This window comes from Bombina bombina, chromosome 11, assembly GCF_027579735.1.
Source record: "Bombina bombina isolate aBomBom1 chromosome 11, aBomBom1.pri, whole genome shotgun sequence".
NCBI classification, from domain to species: Eukaryota; Metazoa; Chordata; class Amphibia; order Anura; family Bombinatoridae; genus Bombina; species Bombina bombina.
The window spans coordinates 50,239,013-50,254,885 of NC_069509.1; the positions used below are offsets into that span (position 1 = coordinate 50,239,013).

The 15,873-nt window shown below is 42.8% G+C and overlaps 1 protein-coding gene across 2 annotated transcripts in view; it reads right to left on the minus strand.

Annotated features, from left to right (window-relative positions):
* Nucleotides 1-15,873, minus strand: part of RAB11FIP3 (RAB11 family interacting protein 3) — a 126,649-nt gene that overhangs the window by 46,367 nt on the left and 64,409 nt on the right. For both annotated transcript variants that reach the window (XM_053694602.1, XM_053694601.1), the window contains exons 4-5: nt 13,881-14,035; nt 13,576-13,752 (exon numbers count right to left, since the gene is read on the minus strand). In XM_053694602.1, coding sequence (XP_053550577.1) covers nt 13,576-13,752; nt 13,881-14,035 — 332 coding nt within the window. The remainder of the gene's footprint in view (nt 1-13,575; nt 13,753-13,880; nt 14,036-15,873) is intronic.

Sequence of the window (15,873 nt, forward strand, 5' to 3'; positions counted from 1 at the left end):
TCCAAAAACCCTCTCTTGGCTAGGACTAAGCGTGCAAACTCAACGCAGTCAGCCTCAGAGAATCTAGACATTGATGAGCAAAGAGACCTCTGTCAGCAGATCCCTGCGACAAGGTAACTTCCACGGAGGAGATGATGACATCCCCAACTAGATCCGCAAACCATATCCTCGCGACCAAGACGGAGTGATCAGTATCACTGACGCCTGCTCTAGCTTGTTTTTAGCCACTACACGAGGAAGTAGTGGTAACATCCGGAAAAGATAAAAAGGATTGAACCTCCAAGGCACCGCTAATGCATCTGTTAGCTCCGTCTGAGGTTCCCTGTACCTCAACCAATATCTGGGTAGCTTGGTAGTGAGATGGGACGTCATAAAAACATAATTTATGCTTACCTGATAAATTTATTTCTCTTGTAGTGTGTTCAGTCCACGGGTCATCCATTACTTATGGGATATATTCTCCTTCCCAACAGGAAGTTGCAAGAGGATCACCCAAGCAGAGCTGCTATATAGCTCCTGCCCTCACATGTCATATCCAGTCATTCGACCGAAACAAGACGAGAAAGGAGAAACTATAAGGTGCAGTGGTGACTGGAGTTATAATTTTAAAATTTAGAACCTGCCTTAAAAAGACAGGGCGGGCCGTGGACTGAACACACTACAAGAGAAATAAATTTATCAGGTAAGCATAAATTATGTTTTCTCTTGTTAAGTGTGTTCAGTCCACGGGTCATCCATTACTTATGGGATACCAATACCAAAGCTAAGTACACGGATGATGGGAGGGACAAGGCAGGAACATTAAACAGAAGGAACCACTCCCTGTAGAACCTTTCTCCCAAAACCAGCCTCCGAAGAAGCGAAAGTGTCAAATTTGTAAAATTTGGAAAAAGTATGAAGTGAAGACCAAGTTGCAGCCTTGCAAATCTGTTCAACAGAGGCCTCATTCTTAAAGGCCCAGGTGGAAGCCACAGCTCTAGTGGAATGAGCTGTAATTCTTTCAGGAGGCTGCTGTCCAGCAGTCTCATAGGCTAAACGTATTATGCTACGAAGCCAAAAAGAGAGAGAGGTAGCCGAAGCCTTTTGACCTCTCCTCTGTCCAGAGTAAACGACAAACAGAGAAGAAGTTTGTCTAAAATCTTTAGTTGCCTGTAAGTAGAACTTCAGAGCACGGACCACGTCTAGATTATGCAAAAGACGTTCCTTCTTTGAAGAAGGATTAGGACATAATGATGGAACAACAATCTCTTGATTGATATTCCTGTTAGAAACAACCTTAGGCAAAAACCCAGGTTTAGTACGCAGTACTACCTTGTCTGAATGAAAGATCAGATAAGGAGAATCACAATGTAAGGCAGATAACTCAGAGACTCTTCGAGCCGAGGAAATAGCTATCAAAAACAAAACTTTCCAAGATAAAAGCTTAATATCAATGGAATGAAGGGGTTCAAACGGAACACCCTGAAGAACTTTAAGAACCAAGTTTAAGCTCCACGGAGGAGCAACAGCTTTAAACACAGGCTTAATTCTAGCCAAAGCCTGACAAAAGGCCTGGACGTCTGGATTCTCTGCCAGACGTTTGTGTAAAAGAATAGACAGAGCTGAAATCTGTCCCTTTAGCGAACTAGCGGATAAACCCTTTTCTAAACCCTCTTGTAGAAAAGCTAATATCCTAGGAATCCTAACCTTACTCCATGAGTAACTCTTGGATTCGCACCAATATAAATATTTACGCCAAATCTTACGGTAAATTTTTCTGGTCACAGGTTTCCGAGCCTGTATTAATGTATCAATAACCGAATCCGAAAACCCACGCTTTGATAGAATCAAGCGTTCAATTTCCAGGCAGTCAGCCTCAGAGAAATTAGGTTTGGATGGTTGAAAGGACCCTGAATTAGAAGGTCCTGCCTCAGAGGAAGAGACCATGGTGGACAGGACGACATGTCCACTAGGTCTGCATACCAGGTCCTGCGTGGCCACGCAGGCGCTATCAGAATTACCGATGCCCTCTCCTGTTTGATCCTGGCAATCAGCCGAGGTAGCAACGGAAATGGTGGAAACACATAAGCTATGTTGAAAACCCAAGGGGCTGCTAATGCATCTACCAGCACCGCTCCCGGGTCCCTGGACCTGGATCCGTAACAAGGAAGCTTCGCGTTCTGGCGAGATGCCATGAGATCCAGATCCGGTTCGCCCCAACGACGAATCAGTTGAGCAAATACCTCCGGGTGAAGTTCCCACTCTCCCGGATGAAAAGTCTGGCGACTTAGGAAATCCGCCTCCCAGTTCTCTACGCCTGGGATGTAAATCGCTGACAGGTGGCAAGAGTGAGACTCTGCCCAGCGAATTATCTTCGAGACTTCCAACATCGCTAGGGAACTCCTGGTTCCCCCTTGATGATTGATGTAAGCCACAGTCGTGATATTGTCCGACTGAAATCTGATGAACCTCAGTTTTGCTAACTGAGGCCAAGCTAGAAGAGCATTGAATACTGCTCTTAATTCTAGAATGTTTATTGGATGGAGTTTCTCCTCCTGAGTCCACGATCCCTGAGCCTTCAGGGAATTCCAGACTGCTCCCCAGCCTGGAAGGCTGGCATCCGTTGTTACAATCGTCCAATCTGGTCTGCGAAAGGTCATTCCTTTGGACAGATGAACCGGTGACAACCACCAGAGAAGAGAATCTCTGGTCTCCTGGTCCAGAATTAGCAAAGGGGACAGATCTGAGTAATCCCCGTTCCATTGACTGAGCATGCATAGTTGCAGCGGTCTGAGATGCAGGCGCGCAAATGGCACTATGTCCATTTCCGCGACCATTAAGCCGATTACCTCCATGCACTGAGCTACTGATGGGCTTGGAACGGAATGAAGGACACGGCAAGCATTGAGAATCTTTGATAACCTGGACTCCGTCAGGTAAATCTTCATCTCTACAGAATCTATAAGAGTCCCTAGAAAAGGAACCCTTGTGAGTGGTAACAGAGAACTCTTTTCCACGTTCACTTTCCACCCATGCGACCTCAGAAATGCTAGAACTATCTCTGTATGAGACTTTGCATTCTGAAAACTTGACGCTTGTATCAGAATGTCGTCTAGGTACGGAGCCACCGCTATTGCCTCGTGGTCTTAGTACCGCCAGAAGTGAGCCCAGAACCTTCGTAAAAATTCTCGGGGCCGTGGCTAACCCGAAGGGAAGAGCCACAAACTGGTAATGCCTGTCTAGAAAGGCAAACCTTAGGTACCGATAATGATCTTTGTGAATCGGTATATGAAGGTAAGCATCCTTTAAGTCCACCGTGGTCATATATTGACCCTCTTGGATCATGGGTAGGATGGTTTGAATGGTTTCCATCTTGAACGATGGTACCCTTAGGAATTTGTTTAAGATCTTTAAGTCCAAGATTGGTCTGAAGGTTCCATCTTTTTTGGGAACCACAAATAGATTTGAGTAAAATCCTTGTCCCTGTTCCGATCGCGGAACTGAGTGGATCACTCCCATGATTAAGAGGTCTTGTACACATTGTAGAAATGCCTCTCTCTTTACTAGGTTTGTCGATAACCTCGAAAGATGGAACCTCCCTTGTGGAGGAGAGGTTTTGAAATCCAGAAGGTATCCCTGAGATATAATCTTTAACGTCTAGGGATCCTGCACATCTCTTGCACAAGCCTGGGCAAAGAGAGAAAGTCTGCCCCCCACTAAATCCGTCTCCGGATAGGGGGCCCTGTCTTCATGCTGTCTTAGTGGCGGGAGTAGGCTTTCTGGCCTGCTTGCCCTTGTTCCATGACTGGTTGCCTTTCCAACCCTGTCTGTAACGAGCAGTAGTTCCTTCCTGTTTTGGAGCGGAGGAAGTCGATGCTGCTCCTGCCTTGAAGTTACGAAAGGCACGAAAACTAGACTGTTTGGCCTTTGGTTTGGCCCTGTCCTGAGGAAGGGCGTGGCCCTTACCTCCTGTAATGTCAGCAATAATTTCCTTCAAGCCGGGCCCGAATAAGGTCTGCCCTTTGAAAGGAATGTTAAGTAGCTTAGACTTGGAAGTTACATCCGCTGACCAGGATTTAAGCCAGAGCGCTCTGCGCGCCTGTATGGCGAATCCGGAATTTTTAGCCGCAAGTTTGGTTAGATGTACTACGGCATCTGAAACAAACGCATTAGCTTGCTTAAGGGTTCTAACTTTGCTCAAAGCCTCAGCCAACGGCTCTGTGCGAATCGCCTCTTCCAGAGACTCAAACCAGAATGCCGCTGCAGCCGTGACAGGCGCAATGCATGCAAGAGGCTGCAATATAAAACCCTGTTGAACAAACATTTTCTTAAGATAACCCTCTAATTTTTTATCCATTGGATCTGAGAAAGCACAGCTATCCTCCACCGGGATAGTGGTACGCTTGGCTAATGTAGAAACTGCTCCCTCCACCTTAGGGACCGTCTGCCATAAGTCTCATGTGGTGGCGTCTATAGGGAACATTTTTCTAAATATCGGGGGAGGGGAAAAAGGCACACCGGGTCTATCCCACTCCTTACTAATAATTTCTGTAAGTCTTTTTGGTATAGGAAAAACGTCAGTACACACCGGTATCGCATAGTATCTATCCAACCTACACAATTTCTCTGGAATTGCCACCGTGTCGCAATCATTCAGAGCCACTAATACCTCCCCTAGTAACACACGGAGGTTCTCAAGCTTAAATTTAAAATTTCTGAATCCGGTCTCCCCGGATCAGAACCGTCACCGACAGAATGAAGCTCACCGTCCTCATGTTCTGCAAATTGTGACGCAGTATCAGACATGGCTCTTGTGTCATCAGCGCGCTCTGTCCTTAACCCAGAGCTATCGCGTTTGCCCCTTAATTCGGGCATATTATATAATACTTCTTTCATAACATTAGCCATATCATGTAAAGTGATTTGTAAGGGCCTAGATGGACTTGGCATCTCAATCCTACGCATCTCCCGAGCGGGAGACGCAGGTACTGACACGTGAGGAGAGTTAGGCGGCATAACTTCCCCCTCGTTGTCTGGTGATAGTTTCTTTATCGGTACAGATTGACTTTTATTCAAAGCAATATCAATACAATTGGTACACATCGTTCTATTGGGCTCCACATTGGCTTTTGAACATGATGAACAAACAGTTTCCTCTGAATCAGACATGTTTAAACAGACTTAGCAATGAAACTAGCAAGCTTGGAAATCACTTTCAATAAGTTTACAAGCAATATAAAAAACGCTGCAGCGCTTCAAAAATACAGATATAATTAAACAATTCTTAACAAGAAGTGTATTATTAGCAGAGGATTGCACCCATTAGCAAAAGGATGATTAACCCCTCAATACCCAAAACGGATAAAACAGATATCAATTAAGATTTAACGCTTTTAATCACAGTCAGCACACTGTCACAGATCTGCTGTGACTGATTACCTCCCTCACAAATGAATTTTGCAGACCCCTGAGCTCTCTAGAGACGTCCTGGATCAAGGAGGAAGAAGCAGGAAGACTGTGCAAGAATTTTAACTGCGCAACAAGGCGCTAAAACAAGGTCCCTCCCACTCCTATCACAACAGTGGGAGCCCTGATATAACGGTTTCCATGCAGAAAAATATGTTAGCCATGTGGAAAAAAATCATGCCCAAAGCGATTTATCACCAAAGTACCTCACAAAAACGAATAACATGCCAGTAAACGTTTTATCAAAAAAACAACATTTTCCAATATCATGCAAAGCTATCACTAAGCCTGCTACCAGTCGCTACCACTGCAGATAAGGCTTAAGTATTATTTCAGTTTTAACAGTATTTTCTCAGTCAAATTCTAGTCCCTAGAAAATAACTCGACTGCGCATACATTTATCAGCCTGATACCAGTTGCCACTACTTCATTTAAGGCTGTACTTACATCATACGGTAACAGCAGTATTTTCTTAGTCAATTGCATTCCCAGAAAATAAAGTACTGCACATACTTCATTTGCGGAGGACCCCGCATGCTATTCCCAGTTTCTGAAGTTACCCCACTCCTCAGAATGTTGAGAACAGCCAGTGGATCTTAGTTACGCCTGCTAAGATCATAGAAAAAAAACGCAGGCAGTTTCTTCTTCCAAATACTGCCTGAGATAGAAAAACAGCACACTCCGGTGCCATTTAAAATAACAAACTTTTGATTGAAGAATAGTTAAGTAAAAACTCCAGCTCCTCTCGCGACCTCCTTCTTTGTTGAGGGTTGCAAGAGAATGACTGGATATGACATGTGAGGGGAGGAGCTATATAGCAGCTCTGCTTGGGTGATCCTCTTGCAACTTCCTGTTGGGAAGGAGAATATATCCCATAAGTAATGGATGACCCGTGGACTGAACACACTTAACAAGAGAAATCAACTTTTGCAAATCTCCACAAACACTTCGGGATGGAGAGACCATTCCCCCGGATGAAAGGATTGTCTGCTGAGAAAATTTGCTTCCCAATTGTCCACACCCGGGATGTGGATCGCTGACAGCAAACAAATGTGGGTCTCCGCCTACTGCAGAATCTGAGATACTTCCCTCATAGCTAGGGAGCTTCTCGTCCCCCCCTGATGGATGATGTAAGCCACTGAGGTTATAAAGTCTGATTGGAATTTGATAAACTGGGACAAACCAAACAGAGGCCAAGCCTTCAGAGCATTGTATATTGCTCGAAGTTCCAAAATGAGATTGAGAGGGAGCTTTCCTCTTGAGTTCATAGGCCCTGTGCCATCTCGACCGTAGTCACAATCCCCCAGGATGGTCTAAGACGGACGTCCCTCGAGAAAAGTGATCCGGACAAAACCACCTTGAGACCGATTCTCTCGATCCGTTGTCCAGAGAAAACTGTTGCGATAGATCCAAATGATTGCGGTTCCACTACCTCAGCATGCGCAGTTGCATCTGTTTGAGGTGAAAACCTGGCAAAGGGATCACTGTCTATGCTGGACACCATGAGTCCAATCACCTCCATACATTGAGCCACAAATGACCTTAAGGAGGTCTGGAGGGCAAAAGATGTTGAAGCTAACTTGCAACGTCCCTGGTCTGATAGAAATATTCTCCTGTCTATAGAGTCTAAGAGAACTCTCTCTAGATTTATCTACCATCCAAGGGATCAAAGAAGACATAGGAGAGATTCCGAATGGTCTACTCTTCCCAAAATTACTTGGAGCCATAGCTAGACCAAACGGAAGTGCAATAAACTGGAAGTGCTGGTCCAGGAACGCCAACCTTAGGAACTGGAAGTGGTCCTTGTGGATTGGTACGTGAAGGGAGCATCCTTCAGATCTATCGTGGTCATGAACTGCCCTTCCCGAACGAGAGGAAGAATGGACCTTATTGTCGCCATCTTGAACGAGGGGACATTTAAAAACTTGTTTAAGAACTTTAGGTCCAGAATCGGACAGAAAGTTCCCTCCTTCCTTGGGACCACAAAAAGGTTTAATAGTATCCCAAACCTCTCCCTGCGTTAGGCACCGGGACAATAACTCTTAAGAGGACAGATCCCGTACGCACCCCAGAAAGGCTTCCCCCCCCTTTTCTGGTCTGGAAGACAGGTTTGAGAGGAGGAATCTGCCCTTGGGTGGCTGAGACTTGAAACCTACCTTGTAACCCTGAGCTATGACCTCCAGGACCTATGGATCCTGCACGTCCCTGAACCAAGCGACTGAAAAGAGCGACAGACTGCCCCCCTACACGATCCAGAAGAGGACCGGGGACCGCCCATTCATGCCGACTTAGTCTCGGCGGGCTTCTTGCTCTGCTTGGATTTATTCCAGGACTGAGCAGGCTTCCAAGTGCTCTTGGTTTGCTCTGGCTTAGCGGAGAACTGCGGACAATGGGCTTTATCATAACAAAAGGAACGAAAATCAGAATTTTGTTCTTTAGACTAGTTCTTATTCTCTTGCGGTAGGAAGGCACCCTTTTCTCCTGTAACCATGGAGATAAGAGATAATGGAGTCCAGGCCTGGACCAAACAAATCCTTCCCTTAAAGGAGAAGGAAAGAAGTCTAGACATAGAAGTCATATCTACAGGCCATGACTTCAGCCAGAGCCCGATGGGCCTGAACAGAAAAAGCTGAAGCCATAGCATTCAGGCGAATAATCTGCTTATTAGCATCACAAATTAAAGAATTAGCAACCCACAAGGCCTTAATTCTTTCCTGAATAACGTTGAGGGGACCCTCCCCCTCGATCAAATCCCGTAAGGAGTTGCACCAGTAGGTAGCTTCTCTAGCAACCGCGGCAACAGCCTCCGCCGGTTGAAACAAATATTCTGCATGTTGAAACATCATATTTAATGGAGTTTCCATCTTTCTTCCTAGCAAGGGAGAAGATAGAGCCATCCCTTTTTGGGACGGAACCCCACAAACTTCATTGAGAGTCCAGGACCGGGAATAATTTTATTAAAGGGAGAAGAGAGGGAAAAGGAATCCAATCCTGTCCCATTCATTCTTAATAATGTTTGTCATCTAACAGGAACAAGGAAGGATAAGGTACCACTCTGTCCTCAAACTCTATCGGATTTAGGAATGAAAAGTTCATCAGGCAAATTGGCCTCTGGAACCTCTAAATTAGCCAAAACTTCCTTTAGAAGAAAGCACAATTCCTAAACTAAAGTCTGATTCCTCCGCAGCCGGAGGATTAGAGGCAGCAGACTCCGACCCAGAATGTTCATACTCTGAAGTCTCTCATCCTTGGATAACCAATAAATTATCTGATGTACTCTGGGGAGGAGGGCAATATGTAACCTTTTGCTTGCGCTTAGCAGGGCGAGGTAAAGCATGAATGGCTGCAGACACCGCCGTCTGAACTGCGCAGTAACGTCTGGTGGAAAAAAAGGCCCCCTCCAGATGGAGGATTAGCAATGCTACGGGAAACTGCATGTGTAGAGGGAGATAAATGTAGGGTATGCAACTCAATAGACGACAACTCCTCAGAGGTGAACGGCTCAATGGTATCAAACATGTTTTATATAATCACATTATCAAGGCATATGGAACATAATTGAGAGGGCAGATCTACGGCCTCCTCACAATGTAAACAGGAATTACTCTTAGGAATAGAGGGAGAACTATAGAAAATAAGCTGAGAACTATAGAAAATAAAACAATATTATTTTGTTCAAAAAAACAGTACCTTATACCCCAATGGCTGGGGAACTCACCACCTCCTATGAACCAGACAGTACAAAGATTTATGACTCCTCTCTGATAGCCCGGTCAGGAAAGAGGGAATGAAAGCCCACATGGTGCACAATGCAAGACCATCCCTGCTATGAGAAAGTGTGCCAAGCTTGTATGCTGCACAGCTCTCAAAGTGAAAGCTGTATATTCCATAACAGCCTATGAGCCCATAACATCTCACACATAAAAGCAGCATAACATCAAATAAACATATAAGATTATTCCTTACTGTTCAATAATCCCCCTCAGGAGATATTAACCCTTGATTCCATAAGGATAAAGGAGCCACATTGTGACCCCGTCTTCTAACTTTAACACTAGTGTAAAGTAATGAAACGATCTTACCAGAATCTATGCCGTGGAACAGTGAAACGGTCCTTCAAGTTTGACAGATTGTAGCAGCGCTTCTGACATAGACTTGAGTGAAGAAAGCAGGCAGTGAAACTCGTCAACGCTGATTGCTTATAGAGCTGTCGGGATGGTTTCGCAGAAAGACTCTCCCTTGCATCTCTTGACTCTAACTTTCACCCAAGCTCTCACTGAGAGGCTAACAGGACTACTTAAAACTCCTGTCCCATCTCAAAGAGTACTACCCACCATAAGAGATAAGTAAGGAATGCAGCTGTGGACTCTTCCCATATTAAGAAGGAAACCAGTAATAACTTTTACTAGAAGCATTTTTGCTAATGGAAGTATATTGGAAAAATGCTTCTATTTCAAATTGAAATGCTCCTATTCACATTAGAATTTTTACTTTCCCATCTCTTTAAATTATGCAATTAATTAGTGCTTTGGATAGCTTAAAGGGACAGTTTACTCAAAAAATGTCTCCCCTTTAATTTTTTCCTAATGATCCCCTTTACCGGCTGGAGTGTTCTAAATTGTTTACAAGTATTTCCATTACCCTTATATTGGCATTGTAAATAGTTTATTTAGCCTGTGGTATCCCCCACCCATCCTGAAAGTTTTTGGCCTCAAGGCCAAGCTGGGTTAACACAGCCAGTAGATGAAATTACACTCCCAGTGGGTTATAGAAGAGATAATGTTAATTTTCCATTGTTCTCTCCCAGTATTGGTGATTGGTTTATGGACAGATATAAGATACATGTATATGTACACAATGTGATAAAGTAATGAGATCTGATTATACCTACAGATATAAGATAAAGACACATGTATATGTACACAATGTACACAATGTGATAAAGTAATGAGATCTGATTATACCTACAGATATAAGATAAAGACACATGTATATGTACACAATGTGATAAAGTAATGAGATCTGATTATACCTACAGATATAAGATAAAGACACATGTATATGTACACAATGTGATAAAGTAATGAGATCTGATTTTACCTACAGATATAAGATAAAGACACATGTATATGTACACAATGTGATAAAGTAATGAGATCTGATTATACCTACAGATATAAGCTAAAGATACATGTATATGTACACGATGTGATAAAGTAATGAGATCTGATTTTACCTACATATATAAGATAAAGACACATGTATATGTACACAATGTGATAATGTAATGAGATCTGATTATACCTACAGATATAAGATAAAGAAACATGTGTAAGTACACAATGTGATAAAGTAATGAGATCTGATTATACCTACAGATATAAGATAAAGAAGCATGTATATGTACACAATGTGATACAGCAATGAGATCTGATTATATCTACAGATATAAGATAAAGAAACATGTATATGTACACAATGTGATAATGTAATGAGATCTGATTATATCTACAGATATAAGAAAAAGAAGCAGGTATATGTACACAATGTGATACAGTAATGAGATCTGATTATATCTACAGATATAAGATAAATGAGCATGTATATGTACACAATGTGATAAAGTAATGAGATCTGATTATACCTACAGATATAAGATAAAGACACATGTATATGTACACAATGTGATACAGTAATGAGATCTGATTATATCTACAGATATAAGATAAATGAGCATGTATATGTACACAATGTGATAAAGTAATGAGATCTGATTATACCTACAAGCTCAACCCATTTATTAGGTTGTGGCTTCAAAACACAAAATCAGCTAATTCATATACACAAATAAGCCTTAGAAAAAGCAAATCTCATACATTTTATACTCTGCAGCTGGTAAAAAAAAGTAATTGGAAACACATTAAGGGAAAAACAATTTTATAGCAACACTGATAAGTAACATAAAATGTTATAGTATTGCAAAGTATTAGGCAGCCCCCACCCAGCTACTTCATAATATCCTTCGGCTGGCACTATTTTCTGTGGCGAACACTGCAATTTATTGCAAATTTAGTCTAGTTGAAACTACAAACTGCATTTCAGTTTTAACAGCTACGCCCCTTTAATAATAGTAAGTACGTCACATGACCTGCTAATGTTTGTTTACCTTTAATCACTAATGTTCTGCTCTCTATTTAGCAAACATCCCTTTGTATTAGTAGTGTGAGAGGCGTGATTATATTCCATTTAGGAGATTTTTTCCCCCATCCTTTACTATCCCTAGCCAATAATTCTAATAGCGAAAGCTAATTCTGCACAATAACATTAAATGTGATTAGTGTGATTCTCCCCTTTTTACGTGAAACACTTTATTTTCCTACCAGAAACATTACTTAGAGGTATATGAAACTAGAACAATATGTAACATATTTCTCCTAAGAAAGCATTTAGTACTATAAAAATGGTATTTGCATATCAGGCTATAACTTTAATAAATTAGATTTTAATTTATACATTTATAACAATTTTTAGCAAAGTACTAAAATATGAAAATGACTAACGCCTGTCTCACAGTTTGCAATTGCTCAAAAACATACAATAAAATATTACCCAGTGTTGCTATATACTCCCTGATTCAAAGAAAAATAACTAACACATAATATAACCAGCTGAAAATGTTACTATGAAGTACCAATATGCAGTGAGGTTCCGCAACACAAATTTACTCTAAGCATCATGTAACTAAAAGTCTGACCTGCGTAAAGCTCGACCTGCGTAAAGCCAGCCCTGAGTAAAGCCTGACCTGCCCTGAGCAAAGCCCGCCCTGCGTAAAGCTCGACCTGCAAAAATACCGCCCTGGGTAAAGCCCGCCCTGCCCTGCATAAAGCCCGCCCTGCGTAAAGCCTGACTTGCCCTGCGTAAAGCCTAACCTGAGTAAAGCCCGCTCTGCGTAAAGCTTGTCCTGCATAAATCCTGACCTGCCCTGCGTAAAGCCTGACCTAAGTAAATCCGGCCCTGCGTAAAGCCTGCCCTGAGTAAAGCCCGCCCTGCGTAAAGCCTGCCCTGCGTAAAGACTGACCTGCCCTGTGTAAAACCTGACCTGCCCTGCGTAAAGACTGACCTGCCCTGTGTAAAACCTGACCTGCCCTGCGTAAAGCCTGACCTACGTAAAGCCTGACCTGCCCTGAGTAATGCCCCCCTGCGTAAAGCCTGACCTGCCCTGCGTAAAGCCTGACCTGCGTAAAGCCTGACCTGCCCTGCGTAATGCCCCCCTGCGTAAAGCCTGACCTGCCCTGCGTAAAGCCTGACCTACGTAAAGCCCGACCTGCGTAAAGCCTGACCTGCCCTGCGTAATGCCCCCCTGCGTAAAGCCTGCCCTGTGTAAAGCCCAACCTGCCCTGCGTAATGCCCCCCTGCATAAAGCCTGACCTGCGTAAAGCCTGACCTGCCCTGTGTAATGCCCCCCTGCATAAAGCCTGACCTGCCCTGCGTAAAGCCTGCCCTGTGTAAAGCCCAACCTGCCCTGCGTAAAGTCTGACCTGCGTAAAAAGCCTGCCCTGCGTAAAGCCTGACCTGAGTAAAGCCTGACCTGCCCTGCGTAATGCCCCCCTGCGTAAAGCCTGACCTGCCCTGCGTAAAGCCTGCCCTGTGTAAAGCCCAACCTGCCCTGCGTAATGCCCCCCTGCGTAAAAAGCCTGCCCTGCGTAAAGCCCGCCCTGAGTAAAGCCTGACCTGAGTAAAGCCTGACCTGAGTAAAGCCTGACCTGAGTAAAGCCTGCTTGTGATGGCATGTGATGCCTAGCAGAGCATTTTTTCTATTCCTACTATAAGCATTCTGCAAAGCATCGCTCCCAACTCTCCTATAAGAAAGTTGCAGGTCATTTCTCCCAACTCCACTATAAGCAACCTGCAGAGCATTAATCCCAACTCCCCTAGAAGCAACCTGCAGAGCATTACTCCCAACTCCCCTAAAAGCAACCTGTAAGGAATTACTTCCATTTGCTGTATAAGCAACCTGTAGAGCAATGCTCCCTACCCCCTTTAAGCAATCTGCAGCGCATTACTACCCCCCCCCCACACAACCTGCAGCACATTACTACCCCCCCACACACACAACCTGCAGCACATTACCTGGGGGAGATATTCTGGGAGGAGCTTGTTGTCTGTGTAATATTGGGCTCTTCCTCCTCACAGTTACTGTTAAACAGGTCTGGCTCTGCCCCTTCACCAAAATCCTCAAACTGTTCCTCTTGACCCGTCACTGTGACAGCCGAGATGTCACAAAGAGAGAGTTCCAACCCTTCCAGCCTGAGAAAGAGAGAACTAATTAAACAGGTGTAAAGAATAAAACTGGATTGTACTGAGCACATAACTGCTATGAATTTCATCCTTCATGGGTTGAGTACCAAACTGTATTTACTGCGTCATATACTTACGTAGCTGGCTGTCGCACACGGGATGTTCCCACTTCACCCTCATTTTCAGGGTCTTCCTGTGCAGCCAGCGTTCCCGTATCCTCATCAGTGAAAGTCTCGCACTCGCTGTAAGCGCTCTCCGAGCCCACGTAGGCACTGTCTGTTACCTCCGTCACCTGTGAAGAGCAAATAATCATCACCTCTGTCCCAGCCTAAGATGCTTACATTGTTGTTTAATTACTGCTTTAACATAAGTATTATCTCTGTATCAGAGTCTTGAGTAATTATTACACACTACAAAGTATGTCTCATCGTAGGATTAATTAAACCTTCATAATCCAGATAGAACATGCAATAAAAAATAAACACTCCCACTGAACATGTGCAATAATATTTCTATACAAGTCTGTGATTGGCTGACGGTTGTCACATGATACAGGGAGCAGGAAAATTGAGGACATTTTGAATTTTGTCATAAAAAAAAAATCTACTGCTCATTTTAAATTCAGAGTAAGTGCTATTGTATTGACTTTATATTCTGCATTTGCTGGTAATGCAATCCTACTGTAGTTAATGGTCCTTTAGGATTTTTAAACCATTAAATATATTTAATAAAACACATTTGCTTGGTGGGCATTATATAGGAAACAGGTCTAATCTTAGTTCATCTCTGAATCCAGAAAATGACATTGTAAAGGGACATTAAATTCATAGCATGTAGCGTATGACATATGTCACAGCACCAGTGGACATAATGGCAGAAAAATTAGTAGATGTTTTATAGCATTCCAGGGCAAATACATGAAAGGGAAATGGTAATACAAAAATACAGTGCTCTAATTCGGACAATGTGATTAACCTCTGCAAAGTCCCGCAGCAAAACAACAACAGCATACAGTATACAACCACAGTCCACTTGTGGTTGTCCTCCTACTTGTCTAAACGTACCTTTAGTGTAGCCTTTTCTGGCGCATCCTTTGCCACCTTACCACTTTTTGTTGGGGTACGAGACTCTGTGCAATATACTTTTATGATCAAATTTGCTTTGTTCACTTAGTATTCTTTGTTGAAAGCTAAACCTAGGTTTGCTCTTATTCTAATTTCTAAGCCCTTGAAGGCCGCCTCCTATCTAAGTGCATTTTGACAGTTTTTTTTACAGCTTAACAGCTCTAGTTCATATGTGCCATACAGATAACATTGTGCTCACTCCTGTGGAGTTATTTAGGAATCAGCACTAATTGGCTAAAATGTAAGTCTGTCTAAAGAAAGAGTTAAGGGGCAGTCTGGAGAGGCTTAGATACAAGGTAATCACAGAGGTAAAAAGTGTATCCCTTTAATGAAGTCCCACGGGTTTTAATATAATTTGGATGACACCCTAATCTACCTCCTTGCACCATACTTATCCCCTACCTTGCTAACCTGCGTCACTAAATGTCTTTATAATATTTCCCACAAAAAATATGACACGTGCTTTTCCATTACCATGTCTCTTTAAAGGAATCCTATCACTGATTAATATGCATAACCCTATCCTATAAATTTAAAGAGATATGAAACCCGGCTTTTAAAATAAAAGATAACAAGAGAATGAAGAAAAATTGATAATAGGAGTAAATTAGAAAGTTGCTTAAAATTGCCGCTCTATCCGAATCATAATAAAAAAAATTGGGTTTCATGTCCCATTATGTGAAAATTTGTGGCTATGATTGTCTTGCAAATATAACAAGATCCAACCATTGCTCTGCATACATAAATACATATACAATTCAATAAATATCACTCTGAAATGTAAGAAATAAAATGGCGTAACGTCATCATACCGTGCAACTTGCACGCTAGTCCTCTGCAGGTGCACAGCTCAATTACACTCAATTGCAGATTAATTATAAACTACATTGTTAATATGAATGCCTGACCCTTAAGACCTTTCATTTGATAACTGCTATTCCTAAGCTTTTTTTTCTTTTACTTTGGTGACCTTTGACATCATTTAAATTGATCTATGTGCTACAGG